Here is a 15,743-nt window from a genome sequence, read left to right as displayed (position 1 = left end):
ACTGAGCCATCCAGGTGTCCCAATCAAGAGTTTTTAAAAAGAAGACAGTTAAACCAAGTATGCCACAGTGTAACTTGCTTACATCTAGTGCTTGGGAAAAAACTTACCTATTGCCATGAATATTTCATTTACATTCATCGATGTTTTGGCTGACGTCTCCATGAATAATAAACTGTTGTCATCTGCATAGGACTGTGCTTCCTGTTTACAGAACAAAAAAAAATGATATATATCCTTTGCACATACCTGACTTATTTTTGTTATAGAATAAGAAGCTTCTTTATTACTACTCCAACTTGATTACCTATAATCAGCAACTATGTAACAAGCAACTGTTACTAATTAAAGGTAAGAGAGGTAAGGGAACTCCTGTATGTACCTTTTCAAATTTCTTTTGCCTTAACTTCTTGCACTATCCCATTTTGATTCCTCTGGTCTCACATTAAATTAGATTTCAAATGGTAAGTTCCAGAGGGTGGAAAATTAAAATTTTCTTCAATCTCCTGGGGGCGCCTGGGTGGCTCTGTAGGTTAAAGCCTCTGCCATTGGCTCAGGTCATGGTCCCAGGGTCCTGGGATCGAGCCCTGCATCGGCTCTCTGCTTGGCGGGGAGCCTGCTTTCCCCTCTCTGACTGCCTCTCTGACTGCCTCTCTGCCTACTTGTGATCTCTGTCAAATAAATAAATGAATCTTAAAAAAAAATTTTTTTCCCCTTCAATCTCTATGGCACATTTTATTTATGCTTATCCTTTGCAATGAAATCAAAGGGAATCCAAATATCTAATACTGGCTTCAATCACTAAATGGCTAACTATATTTTAATTTTGAATATGTCATAAATCATTCCTTTAAAAATATTACTACTCTATATTTTTGTCATGCTTTACAATTTACATGTATTATTGCCTTGATCCTCAAGTTGTTGTGAAGAGCAACCAATTACCTTTCCCTTTTAATGAAAAAGATGAGTTTCCTTTGAACTGTTACGTGAGAAGGCCACTTCTGACTATAACTTAAACTGTTCTACCTCCCCCTCTATGATGTAATCATCTTAGAAAGAATAGGTATTATAACTCACATGATCGTAACCAGAATTAAATAAAATCACACGTGCAACATGCTCGGCTTACTACCTACTGGTGCCAAGAAATATTAGTTCCCTTTCTCAGCCCATGTACTCCATCAATAGCCATCATCAAAGACAATTTTCCCATCATTGATATTATATATATATGTAACATGACCACAACAGGGCGCCTGGGAGGCTCAGTGGGTTAAGCCTCTGCCTTCGGCTCAGGTCATGATATCTGGGTCCTGGGATCGAGCCCCACATCGGGCTCTCTGCTCAGTGTGGAGCCTGCTTCCCCCTCTCTCTCTGCCTGCCTCTCTCTGCCTACTTGTGATCTCTATTTCTCTGTCAAATAAATAAATAAAAACTTTTAAAAAAATAAAGTAAGATAAAATAAAATGACAACAAACTTTCCTGACAGAGAAGCTGAAGGGGAAGAGAAAAGAGAAAGTTTAAAAATGTCTAACTAGAGACATTTGTTTTTAAAGTAATTGTACTTTATGGGGCGCCTGGGTGGCTCAGTGGATTAAGCCGCTGCCTTCGGCTCGGGTCATGATCTCAGGGTCCTGGGATCGAGCCCCGCATCAGGCTCTCTGCTCTGCGGGGAGCCTGCTTCCTCCTCTCTCTCTGCCTACCTCTCTGCCTACTTGTGATCTCTCTCTCTGTCAAATAAATAAATAAAATCTTAAAAAAAAAAAAAGTAATTGTACTTTATCTTGCAGCAGGGACCATTCTTAATTAGCTATACTAAATAACATATAAAATGGAATTTTTTTAGCCTGTGTTATTGAAGGATCTTTTTTGTGGTTTATTGAAGTTTTTTTTTAATTTTGAGGGAGACAGTGAGAGCATGAGCAGGGGAAAAGGGCACAGCAGGAGAGGGAAAGAGAGAGAGAGAAAGAAGAGAGAGGTTCCCTGCAGAGCAGGGAGCCCAATGTGGGCTTCAGTCCCAGGACCCAGAGACAATGACCAGATCCGAAGGCAGAGGCTTAGGCCACCCAGGCACCCCTTTGAAGGCCCTTTTAGGAACCATATAAGTGAGGGGCTCCTGGTGGCTCAGGTCATGATCCCAGGGTCCTGGCACCAAGCCCCATGTCGGGCTCCCTGTCCTCCCTCCCCCACTCTCCCTGTTTATGTTCCCTCTCTGTCTGTCAAATAAATAAAATCTCAAAAAAACCCAAACAAACAAAAAAACAAACAAAAAAACAAACAAAAAAACCCCACATAAGTGTAAGCTGTATGTATGTGTGTATGTTGGTATGTTTATGTGTGCTGAAATAAATACTGGCAGGTAAAAAAGGTTAGGAAAGATACCAAGGTATGTGTGGGGGTGGAAGGATTAGGTAGGAGGTGATCACCTTTTGCTTTATATATTCCTGCATTATTTGTCAACAATTACTTCTTTTGTAATTGTTTAGATCAACAAAATTTTTTAAGAGATGTAGGGAGGGGGAGAGAGGGAGAGAAAGAGAGAGTCTCAAGCAGGCTCCACACTCAGCGCGGAGCCTGATGTAGGGCTTGATCTCATGACCGTGAGATCATGACCTGATCCAAAATCAGGAGTCAGATGCTTAACTGACTGAACCACCCAGGAACCCTGGTCAACAAAATCTTTGAACCAATTTATGTATTACGATGTGATCAGGACATCTAAAAATTCAGATTTATCATGAGAAGCATTACATTACATACAGCAGATCTACATCTGCTTAAAAAATTGTTTTCTATTATTTGCATGGTTTTAAAATTATAAATGTAATTCATATGTGGATACAGAAGAAAAATTTACAATACACAGGTGCTTTCAAACATACCTGGAAATCGACAGCTCTTTTATTTGCAAGGTCAGCCTTGTTTCCTGATAAAGCTATTACAATGTTAGGACTGGCTTGCCTCTGAAGTTCTTTAACCCAGTTTTTGGCTCTGGCAAAGGACTCCTGAGAAACAAAGAAACAGCTATTTGGCACATGCTCAAAAAATGGTTAGGGAGCGTTTTTGTAACACAAGGCTTTGAAGACTCTTCAATGTGACTCTTGGAAAGAAATTCTTAGGACTATTATATTCTTTGAGACACTTTAATCTTTTTTGTTAAAATCAGCTCTTCTAACTCATAAAAGCTTTGGCAGAAATGTCATGATTGGCTATAAAAAAAAAGATTTTAAAAAATCTTGAATCAAAATTCTGAATACCAAAAATGTATTTTCAAACTATTCTCATTGTTGGATACATTTCTACTTACCTCGTTTGTGATATCATATACAACTATGGCTGCTTGTGCTCCTCTGTAGTACATTGGTGCTAGGCTATGGTATCGTTCTTGACCAGCTGTATCCCATATTTCAAACTTTACTGTTGTGTCATCAAGACACACAGTTTGGGTTAGAAAAGCAGCTGAAAGAAGAAAATGTCTGCAATAAGTTTATCATTCTTGCCCTAATATTTTCATAATATAGAGAATACCTGGAAACATGATATATTGCATAGTGGCTTTAGATACCTACAAGATCTGGGCCTCAAAGTTTGATACACATATATGCTTATGTAAGACTTTCATAGTAAAATCACAGATTCAAAGATTTTTCTACATTCTTACAAGTTATTATAATAGTAAATGAGTTTAATAAACATTTCTTAAATTGTTTTACACATTGTAAACTAAAAAAATTTAATTAAAAACAATTTAAAATATATATATATATATAGATATTCTTGAAAAACTGCATGGAGGGGGAAGGACACACAGAGAAAGGATTGGCATACCTATATAACTATCATCTATACTGTCAACACAATGCCCCCTGCTCCATTCTCCTAGTATTTATTGGCATACTCTGGGAATTTAGTCCCATGCCTATAACACTAAATATTTTTTGTTATAATATTTTCCCCTCAAAACACAATACTCTTTTATAATAGTTATAATCTCAATCTAGACTTAATGTGTTAAATATACTGTTATTATCTCCTAGCTGTTTCCATCCTTGTACAGATTTTTTTGCATTTGTGCTTTTTCATTAGTTCTTTTCTCAGATTTTAACAAACCCAAGATCAAAAGGCAAAGGCTTTATTGACTCAGCCAGCCCGACACCCCAAGATACTTCATAGTGATATTTTTGCTTTTAGGGTTAAGAAGTTGTTGTCCAATCTTGCAAATTATGGTATCACTTATTCTCTGAACTGCTTGTTGACAACAGTATGAAGTAAAATGTCCATTATGATCCTCTTAGTTCCAAAAATAAATATCAGGAAAAACAATGTAATGGATATTTACAAAAAATGAAAATCCATCAATTTAATCAAAGGACTTGAACTTTAAAATACCAACTGTTAGACTAAGTTTCTAAGTGTTGCTAGCTGCACTAAAAGATACTTGGGAACAAGACCTACAACATGTAGCCATTTTTAGCAGCACACTGACACCTTAGTTCTTTTCCTTCATCAACTTTGGTAGTTAACCCTCTGCTGCCCTATCATTCATCATGTTAGTATACCCCTCCTTTTTATTTTTTTACTTTTACTTTTTACTTTAGTTGAAGAGTGTGATGTTCAACTCATTCTCCCAAACTGGCATGGAATTAAAGTTATAAATTTTGTTTTTCTAAAACTCTGTCCTATCATGCAAGATAATTATGATCCATTTCTGTAAACTGTAGTTTATCTAGTGATGTCAATATTTCATAAGCGATTCACTAGTTAATATCAAAACTGTTGAATAAGCCACGTCTAATTAGATATTCTTTTTTTTTTTTTTAAGATTTTATTTATTTGAGAGAGAGCCAGTGAGAGAGAGAATGAAAGGGGAGAAGGCCAGAGGGAGAAGCAGACTCCCTGTGGAGCTGGGAGCATGATGTGGGACTCAATCCTGAGACTCTGGGATCCTGACCTGAGCTAAAGGCAGTTGCTTAACCAACTGAGCCACCCCGGCACCCTAATTAGATATCTTTTACATTAAATATAACATTTATTTTCCACAGTATTTTTATCAGTATTTTATGGTTGTTGGCTTTATATTAGCAACTATAACCTCAGTTTTGCAAACACCTTAATTGGAAATGTCTTTATTTTAAGCAGATTCTAATTAATAGTTCTGTGAATTCTCAGAAGTGGCTAGACATAATTAAAATGTATTTGAATTCATTGACCTTTTTAACATACAAAGTTAAGAAATATCCATTTTCTTAAATCCTGTATTTATAGTAAAGAATTGCAAAAAAGGACTATGTCACTTTTTCAGTCATGAAAGGTTCTTCTGCAGAATCAAAAAAAAATTCTTAAACCCTTTAAATTAAACCTCTAAAACAGTACTTCTTCCATAAAATGAAAAGAAGGAAAAAATGGATCACAAAATAAGCCATTTCTCAAGTACAGTTTGATGCACCTTAAAAAAAACAAAACAAAACAAAACTGGATTACAATTTGCATTCAGACTTTGTTTTCTATGACCACAAAATACACTGGTAGTAAAAACATTCATTTACACTTACATAAATCAACCTTAGGTTCAGAAACATAACTACTAGTTATACTGCCTTAAAGGAAATATAATCTGATTCTCAAACACAAAATATACCACAAAAGGTTACTAGTCTTTTTTATAAATGTATATACAAAAATGACAAGTAAAATACAAAGAAATTTCAACAAATACATTAAAAGAACAACAGCTATGACCAAGTAAGATTCAGAAACACAAAGCTATCACACCAGCAGGCTAAAAAAGAAAAATCATGTATTTAAATAAATTACAAAAGGGCATCTGAGGCAATATCCATTCTAATATACATGTAGGAATCTTACTTAAAGTTTATCAAGTGTCCATTCTATCTGTAAGCCTGAAATTAGCATTCTGATAATAGTACAGCTCTTAAGCAGTCTAAATCTAGAAACAAGTAAGACTGCTCACTATCACCATTATTTTTCATTATTTCAAATATCCTTAGACAGATTTTTGAAAAGAGATATTATTTGTAAGAGGCAAGACTGACTAGAAAATGCAAAGGCATCAGCTAAAAAAGTGCAGATAATGAGTTCTTTAAATTGACCAGAATAGAATAAAGTCAACATCCTTAAAACACACTGCAATAACCAGGTTTTCAGTGTTATACTGGTAGAATGAATCCCAATCATATTAACAAAGAACAAGAATAATCAATTCACTCAACTCTTAGAAAGCATCCTTTATCACACCCTACTTTATAGCTACCACCTCTGTGCAATGAATATTTTCATAGTTTTTGTAATCACTGATTTATATAATCTTTTTCTTCTAGACTGAGAGTTTCTTGAGAAATTATTGTTAGCTGTTCTTCATATGCAATATCTAATAAAAATCCCAGGTCATAAAACTATTCAAAACGTTCGCTAAATGAAGTTCACAAAAGATATGTGGCATTATTTTGGGGGTATCTTAGATAACATTTGAATAGACAGTTTCCAAATGGGAAAAAAAATGACATTTCCAAAGGCCTCTACTCAAGTCATTATATAACTAACACAATCTCAAACAAAATACCATCAAGATCTTTTTTAACTTGGTAATACCATAATTTTGTTCATATGGTATGATAAACAGAGCATAAGGTTGGAGGAGGAGAAAAGGACCAGTATTTAGTGGCCAGGGGAATGGGTCTTAGGGTACATCAAAAACACATTAAAACAATTAAAAGTGCTGTAGGGCCACAAGAACAGAAATATTGTCTGTTGTGGGATAATCCAGTATTATTACTGATGCTATATACTGCAAGACCATCATGATTCCTTAAAGAGCTCAAGTTTTCAAATACTTCCCCCATAAAAGTCAGTGCAGTATAGCTGACATCTTCAAATTTAATTCTTCTAAAATTATACTGCTAGTCATTTATAAGGTTATAAAAATAAATTCTGACACTCAAAATATAAACTACTACATCAATACTGTTTTAACATTAACCACCACAAACTTACCTGAATCTGCACAACCACTTTAATTTATCCAAAACGTCTATTTTCTGGCTAAGAACCATCACTTTCTTAGACCTCTTCATTTTCTCTTCACTTCATCACCAGCACTAGCAGTTGGTTTTCTTTTCGGGCCCATATTGCACAAAGAAACAGCTTTTATCACTTCGAGAGTTACTGTGTACGCGACGACAAGTAGAGAAAAACAAAGCTGCGTTGAGATGCGGGTGCTGTCCTGTCTAATAGGCTCCCTCTTTGAGCTACATGATCAGTTCCTATTGGAAAGGCTGGCAGCAAGCAAGTAACATTTCAGTCTCAGCAAAACTACAAATTAACGAATCATAGACCTTGTAGTCAGCTGGTAATAGCTGAAACTGTAAATGTTAAATCTGCAAATACCAAAGGCCTGTAACAGGTTAGACCTCCATAAATAATAAGTAAGGAAGAGACACTGCAGTATACTGGACCAGAGAAAAATGTATACAAAAGGTTAACAACTAAGAAAAAAAAGTTTAACCTAACAACTAAAATGAGTCTACAAGAATTAAATAGAAGGGCTTAAAAGAGGAAAATCAAGGAACCAATACCACCCCAACTTCTTTTCGAATTTCATAAGAATACCTTATTAGAACTCTCCTATGAGACCATCGGTTTGATTACATAAAAAATTTAGACTTTGTTTGCAAACATGTATCATTACTCCAAACACAGGAGTGAAGACATTTTAGGAAAATTTCTACAGTGGATACTAAGAGATTAAATTTTAATATATAGAGAGCTCATATAAACCTTAAGAGAAACTACAAAAGCATCAAGGATAAAAGTGTAAAGAAAATTCGCAACAGGAATAGAACATAGTCAACATCACTAGTAATAAAGAAAATCATCCCTAGAGCAAAAGTTGAAAAGAAAAAGGCTGTTTTTTGGGGGGTGCCTGGTGGCTCAGTGGGTTAAAGCCTCTGCTTTTGGCTCAGTTCATGGTCCCAGGGTCCTGGGATCGAGCCCCACCTGCCCCCCCCCACCCCCACCGCCTGCCTCTCTGCCTACTTGTGACCTCTGTCTGCCAAATAAATAAAAATAAAATCTTAAAAAAAAAAAAAAAAGGCCGTTTTTAACTTCCCATCTTAGCAAAAAGGAAAAAAAAAAGTGTGGCACAAACTCACATATTGCTGGTGACACTGTGTAGTTTTGAAAATAATTTTGCCAACACGTAGCAAAATGATGAAAATGCTCATACTTGTTAATCTAACATCTCAAGGAATCTCCAAACGATGGTATGGGGAGCAGGAGAGTAGGGAGAACAAATCTTTATGCTTAAAGAATTTTTGTATTTAACAATGAGAAGCAACCTAAGTGTATAAATAAAAAGATACCGGTGTCTTGGTAGGTATATTAAGTAGCAATTAAATAAAAAATGTTTATAAAATGACTTGTTTAATGGCCAAAAAGTAAAAAAGAAAAAAAATAATTAATTTTAAAAATATATAATTTCCTGATAAAGATATGGTACATCTATGTAAAATCATGACCAGAAAAGCACAGAAGGGGGCACCTGGGTGGCTCAGCGGGTTAAAATCTCTGCCTTCAGCTCAGGTCATGATCCCAGGGTTCTGGGATGGAGCCCCTCATCGGCTTTCTGCTCAGCAGGGAGCCTGCTTCTCCCTCTATCTCTGCCTGCCTCTCTGCCTACTTGTGATCTATCAAATAAATAAATGAAATCTTAAAAAAAAAAAAAGAAAAGCACAGAAGAAATTAAAAAATCAGTAGTGTCCTCATAGTAGGATCATGATTGAATGTTCTCCCTTATGTAATACTTTGAGAAGCAGTAGATTTGTGGCCTTTTAAAACTGAAAGGTAAGACTGTAGGTAAAACTGAAAGGTAAGACTCTCTTGCCAGAGAAGAGCAGGGCCTTGGTTCAGTTTCTCAGAAGTAGATCATAAAATCCAAGTTAGACTGTTTGGAAGTGATTTACAGGAGAAACAAAGGTTTTTAGAGACAAGGAATTTAATAACTGAGTTCAATGGATCTGGATTGAACTTCAAGATGAATAACCAATCAGGGAGAAGGATGGCAGGAATTGACCAAGTAGCATCAAGAACCAGGTACCAAAATTATCAGCGTAGAAACTGGCTTTGGGAAATATCCACAGCAGTAATCTAATACAATGGATTTTCTCAGATGAGCACTGACTTCATATAAAATTGTACAGAGAGAAGAAAATATGGATATTCTAGAGCTGACAGCAGACAAAATAAAAAACTGCCCATTTTTACTTCCCATTAAAATCTTATGTGCATAGTGAAGAATACCCAAGTTGACTATGGCAGCAAAATCATGTATTTAGGAAAGAGTTACAGTTAAATTAATGTGAGAAAGAGAAGGGTGATAAATACGAATTGCATAGGATTCATTCTTAAAATTATCAATGAGCATCTGGTAAGAGATTAATATCTAGAATATATATAAAAAAAATCCTACAACTCAGCAACATGAAACACCCATACAACACAATTAAAAATAAGCAAAGAGGGGCACCTGGGTGGCTCAGTGGGTTAAGCCGCTGCCTTTGGCTCAGGTCATGATCTCGGGGTCCTGGGATCGAGTCCCGCATCAGGCTCTCAGCCTGCTCCCCCCCCCCCCCCCCGCCTGCCTCTTTGTCTACTTGTGATCTCTCTCTGTCAAATAAATAAATAAAATCTTTAAAAAAAAATAAGCAAAGAAATTGAACAGACTTTTGTCCAAAGAAGATATACAAATGAGCAAGAAGCAAAGATGCTTAACATCACTATCAGGAGAAAAAAGAAAATTCCACAATGAGATACCACTTCACACCCATTAGGACAGCTATTAACACAAACAACAGAAATCAAGAGTTGGTAAGGATATGGAGAAACTGGAACCCTTGTGCACAGATGGGAATATAAAATAAGTGTACTGCTAGGGAAAATGGTACAGATTCTTGAAAAATATCAAACAGAATCACCATATGACACAGCAATTACACTTCTGAATGTTCAGAGCAGCATTACAAGAGCCAGGAGGTGGAAGAAACCCAAGAATCCAAAATGAAGTATCAATGAAAGATAAGCAAATTGTGGTATTATACATGTGACAGATCATTATTTTGCCTTAAAAAGGAAATCCTGACACATGAGAATATGGATGAACCTTGATGACAGGCTAAGTGAAACAAGCCAATTACAGATAAATACTATATAATTTCCCTTACAGGAGATTCCTAGAGCAGTGAAATTCATAGATGGAAAGTAGAAATGGTATTTGCTATGGACAGAAGTGGGGAAGAATGGTTAAGTTATTGTTTAATAAGTAGAGTTCCAGTTGGAGGAAGATGAAAAAGTTCTGAAGACAGGGAGTGCTGATGGCTATACAAGGTTAATGTACTTAACGCCACAGAACTGTACATTTAAAATTATGTTTAAACTGTAAATTTTATATTATGCATACTTTACAACAGAAATAATTTAGCAACATCTAAAGGTAACTTAGATGTTGCCAAATGAACTGCAACCTCGGAAAATATTAAAGGATACCTGACTATCCTAAGGGAATCCACTAACCAGGACATAAAGTAGTCACACCTCACCTGTCAAACATTACACTAGTATTTCTGATACCAAACTAATGCACATTTTAAAAAAAATTAGTCTTAAAAAAGAGTTTGAGTTTAATTAATATTAAGTTTGTGCCCCAAACCTGAATACCCTAGAATGAACTGATAAAACCAGGATCTGAATCTTAAGGCTAAGAACCTGTGCTTGCCCCACCAAGGGCCCAAACCTTTTACAATCTTTACTCAATAGACTGGATTTACATGACAATGATGCATCAAATAATAAATTGGAAGCAGAATGACTGCATTACAAAGAGGAAAGCAAAGAGATGGGAGAAAGGGGAGAGGCTATTAGAAGTTATTAGGGGCACATGGGTGGCTCAGTGGGTTAAAGCCTCTGCCTTAGGCTCAGGTCGTGATCCCAGGGTCCTGGGATGGAGATCCGCATCTGGCTCTCTGCTCAGCAGGGACCCTGCTTCCCTTCCTCTCTCTCTACCTGCCTTTCTGCCTACTTGTGATCTGTCAAATAAATAAATAAATAAGTTATTAAATAGTATCAGACAAATGCTCTCGAAAGAACAGAGAAAAAGTTAATAAAATTACCTTAGCTTTACAGGGTATGTGTGTCTATGAGAGACTATTTTTTTTATGAGACATTTTATCTGTGGACAATAGATATTTTATTAAATAGTTTAAATAATACTTTATTAAATTCCCATAAAATTCAAGGAAAAGATGACTACTAATTTCTGATTCTGCATGTATGGAGCTTAGAAGTCACCACCCTATCCTAACATGCAAGAAGATGAACAAACTGAAAAATCAACAACTCTTCTTAGATCTGTAAGAAAAATGAGGTCACAGGGCAATCTACTGCTCCCAAAATTAGAAAAGTGGATATGGTAAGGACACATTTCAAATCAGAAGGCTGAGGAAAACCTGAACTGTAATCGACAAACTGCTGGAAATTAGTGTAGACAAGTCAGTTAAAAACTCTAGAGGAAGCAAAAATAAACAATTCAGACTACATCAAACAAAAAAGCTTTTGTATTGCAAAGGAATCAACAAAATGAAAAGGCAACCTACTGAATGCGAGCAAATATTTGCAAATGATATATTCAATGAGAGGTTAATATCCAAAATACATGAACTCCTACAACTCAACACCCAAATAATCTGATTAAAAAAATGGACAGAGGACCTAAATATGTTTAGAAGACAAACAAATGGCTAAAGGACACGTGAAAAGATGCTAGACATCAACTCATCATCAGGGAAAATGCAATTCAAAACCACAATGAAATATCACCTCACACAGTCTGAATGGCTAGTTAAGAAACAATAACAAATGTTGGCGAGGATGTGGGGAAAGGGCAATCCTAGTGCACTACTGGTTGTGCAGCGTTGGTGGTATAGTGGTGAGCGTAGCTGCCTTCTAGTGCAGTTGGTGGGAATGTAAACTGATAGAGACACTAGAGAAAACATTAAACGTTAAAAAAAATTATAAATATTAAAAACAGAATAAAAACACAGAATTCAGTAACCCCACCTCTGTGTATTTACCTAAAGAAAATGAACATGCTTATTTGAAAAGGGGGAAAGCTTGTCCCCCACTCCCCACCTTTTCTTTAGTGATACACCTTCTCAACTGGGTTTAAGAACCTAGCACTTAATGCTTCCTAAACAGAACCGCCCAGATCTTTAAAGGATCGTTGGCCATGAAAATGACTAATACTCAGCAATAAACCTATCCACTAAGTCAGCTCAAAAGTGCTAATATGAGAATTTTGGAAAAGGACAAGTTAAAGAAGGGACAAGACGGATACCTGGTGGCTCACTTGGTTAAGTGTCTGCCTTTAATTCAGGTCATGGTTTCAGGGTCCTGGGATTGAGCCCCATGTCAGGCTCTCCACCCCCACCCCCTGGGAGCCTGCTGCTCCCCCTACTCGTGCTCCTTCTGTCAAATAAATAAAATCTTAAAAAAAAAAAAAAAAGAGCAAGCGAGCGAGAGAGAAGGGAGAAGAGACAAGGAAGACTTTAACTCTCAAGAGTAACTGTTATAGGAACCTGCAATCCCAGAAAACAATTATGTAAGCCAAGCAATGCCTTAAGAAACTGAAGTATCTCCAAGGGAGGAAAAAAGTAATGAGAAGACTGAAATCCTTTTGATCCCACCATCATTTGATAAAATTACTTCTGGTTCAGTAACCACATTTAGAAATCTTACAGAAATAAGTCCAGAGTGGAAAAAAATTCCCAGAAAATAGCCACTATTAGATGATTATCCGAAACAGCAAACAAAAATACAAACATTAAATGTCCAACAGTATAGTATGAGTACAGTTAAAGAATGTGAAATTACCAGTTACTAAAATAAATACGAATATAACACAGAGATATTGAGAAATTACCATTAATAAATGAAATGGTATATAATAGCATGACTATTAGAAATGAATTCAGACTATTATGAAGCTATAGTTAACAGAGAAAGCAAACACAATGAACTCTAAAAATACAAGATTCTTGATCTTGCTCATATTATGGGAAAAAGTACAATAAAAATTGCAGAATAGTAAAATCTACAAGTCCCTTGAGATAGTAAAATAGAGTAACAGACATTCTGTACACTACTGTTGAAGGGCTGTCTGGAAAATTTTACCAGAATTACAAATGTATGTAACCTTTGACAAACAAAGGCAATCAACTTCTAGAAATTTACATAAAATACTTGGGATGTATGAGAAATGACTATGAATTATTTACTGCACTAACTGTTAACAGCCAAAAATATAAAACAATGTGCAAATCCAAAACTAAAGAACCGATTTAAATATACATTGATATGATCCATGCAAAGAGATACTGCTACAGCCAAGATAAATGAAATGCCCTTCCTAAAATGATATGGATAGATCTTTGACAGATTGTGTTTTCCAAGATGGCTTCAACATTTCCTACACCACATTCTTCTTACATGACACCTACACTCTTTGAATCTGTGTGAGCCTGTGACTAGAACATAATTGATGCTATCTATGTGACTCCTTGGGCTAGGTCATGATAGGTCACCCAGCTTCCCCTGGTACTTTTTGGGACACTCATTCTTGAACCCAGCCATCATGCTGTGAGGAAACCCAAGCCAGGTGGCAAGGACCACATGTAGGTATTCTAGCTGAGGCCCCAACCAACAGCCAGCAGCTGCTGAGCTGATTCTAGCCCCAGCACTAACAGCAACCCATGAGAGATCAGAAAATCACCTACAAAGCCCACTCAACTCCCACAAGCATGAGAGAAAGAAAATGGTATTGCTCTAAATCATTAAGTTTTATGGTCATTTTTTTCTGAGCAATAAATAACTAGGACAGTATTAAAGTAAAAAATATAATACAGTACAGTGGCCCTGATGTTTCAAATTCCACAGGCTAGAGACTACATAGATTTAAAGTAATTTAAATCTAGATTTAAATCTAGGATTAAAAATTAGATTTAGGGGCGCCTGGGTGGCTCAGTGGGTTAAAGCCTCTGCCTTCGGCTCAGGTCATGATCCCAAGGTCCTGGGATCGAGCCCCGCATCGGGCTTTCTGCTCAGCAGGGAGCCTGCTTCCCTTCCTCTCTCTCTGGCTGCCTCTCTGCCTATCTGTGATCTCTGTCTGTCAAATAAACAAATAAAAAAAAAAAAAATTAGATTTAAAGTAACCTCCCAAGGACATACAACGAAGTTATATTGTCTCTGGGGAAAAGAACTGAGTGGGGTAGGAGAATATAGCAGGGAGAGTTTTCAGTGTAATATCATATAGCCATGGTTAAGGTCCATATGAAACTCGTAAAAACACTGAAAAATGCTAAAGGTGTCCAATTATTACAGAGACTTGAGTTCATATCAACAGATTATCCTCTTCTGAGTCCAAAAGCACCTGCTATCTTCAATGATGGAAACCAGGAATAAGTGGTCCCTCATCCTGCTTCTACTTATTCTTCCACATCTTTATTACCTTGGAAAGAGGATGAATGCTGTTCATCAACACTTCAAAATATTCTGTTCTATAGGGGCGTGTGGGTGGCTCAGTGGGTTAAAGCCTCTGCCTTCGGCTCAGGTCATGATCCCAGGGTCCTGGGATCTGAGCCCCGCATTGGGCTCTCCGCTCAGCAGGGAGCCTGCTTCCTCCTCTCTCTCTGCCTGCCTCTCTGCCTACTTGAGATCTCTGTCAAATAAATAAATAAAATCTTTAAAAAAAAATATTCTGTTCTATAAAAGTAGTAAAATATGAAGCATAATTTATTTCCAAAATCCAGTATGTGACTTTAGTAGCACTCTCTCATCTTGAGGAATTTAATAATTTGTTTGCTAGAATTCGTATTTGTATCAAGATAGCCAATGATCAAAATCCCAAAACCTCTGGAATTATTCCTATTGCTTTTCTCACTTTTACACATTCTTATTCTCCTCCACTAAGAGGCCTGTCATAAAAAGCTCTACGATGACTCCAAATTATGTCATCCTATAATAAATTCAGTGTGCACCACAAAATTGCATATAACACCAGATTATTATGGTGTAAGAAGACACAAAAGGGTAAAAGAAACATTTTTCAACAACAAAACTTCCTGTTTATTTTTATCAAGTCAGAATTCTTATTCTATTAAAAGCAAATTTTTTTTTTAAATATTTTATTTATTTGACAGAGAGAAATCACAACTAGGCAGAGAAGCAGGCAGAGAGAGAGGAGGAAGCAGGCTCCCCACGGAGCAGAGAGCCCGATGTGGGGCTCGATCCCAGGACCCTGGGATCATGACCTGAGCCGAAGGCAGAGGCTTTAACCCACTGAGCCACCCAGGCGCCCCTAAAAGCAAATTTTAAAAAAGGTTCTCACCCTACCACACCCAATCATTATCCAGAACAAGTATCATTTATGGGTCCCTGGTGTCTATAAAAGGTCAATTATCCACAAACCTTAAATGTTCAGAACAGAGTCAACAACAGAAAGGTAGCAAAAACAGACTGAATGCAGCCAAAATACAAGTCATAAAGTCCAAGCATCAAAGCTTTTGAAAACTTACAGATTTTTCCAGTATGTAACTGACAATACACTTCCCTTATATATACATATATGTCCTCTTTTGGGATATATGTAATAAATAAAACAGGAAGACCAACTGGAAATT

General features: G+C 36.5%; 1 protein-coding gene across 1 annotated transcript in view; it reads right to left on the bottom strand.

Annotated features, from left to right (window-relative positions):
• Positions 1–15,743, bottom strand: part of RAB5A (RAB5A, member RAS oncogene family) — a 29,224-nt gene that overhangs the window by 2,143 nt on the left and 11,338 nt on the right. Inside the window, exons 3-5 of the mRNA XM_046002706.1 lie at positions 3,308–3,459; positions 2,883–3,005; positions 108–201 (exon numbers count right to left, since the gene is read on the bottom strand). Coding sequence (XP_045858662.1) covers positions 108–201; positions 2,883–3,005; positions 3,308–3,459 — 369 coding nt within the window. The remainder of the gene's footprint in view (positions 1–107; positions 202–2,882; positions 3,006–3,307; positions 3,460–15,743) is intronic.

Source organism: Meles meles, chromosome 4 (assembly GCF_922984935.1).
Source record: "Meles meles chromosome 4, mMelMel3.1 paternal haplotype, whole genome shotgun sequence".
Lineage (NCBI taxonomy): Eukaryota > Metazoa > Chordata > Mammalia > Carnivora > Mustelidae > Meles > Meles meles.
This window is presented reverse-complemented; position numbering and strand designations above follow the sequence as displayed.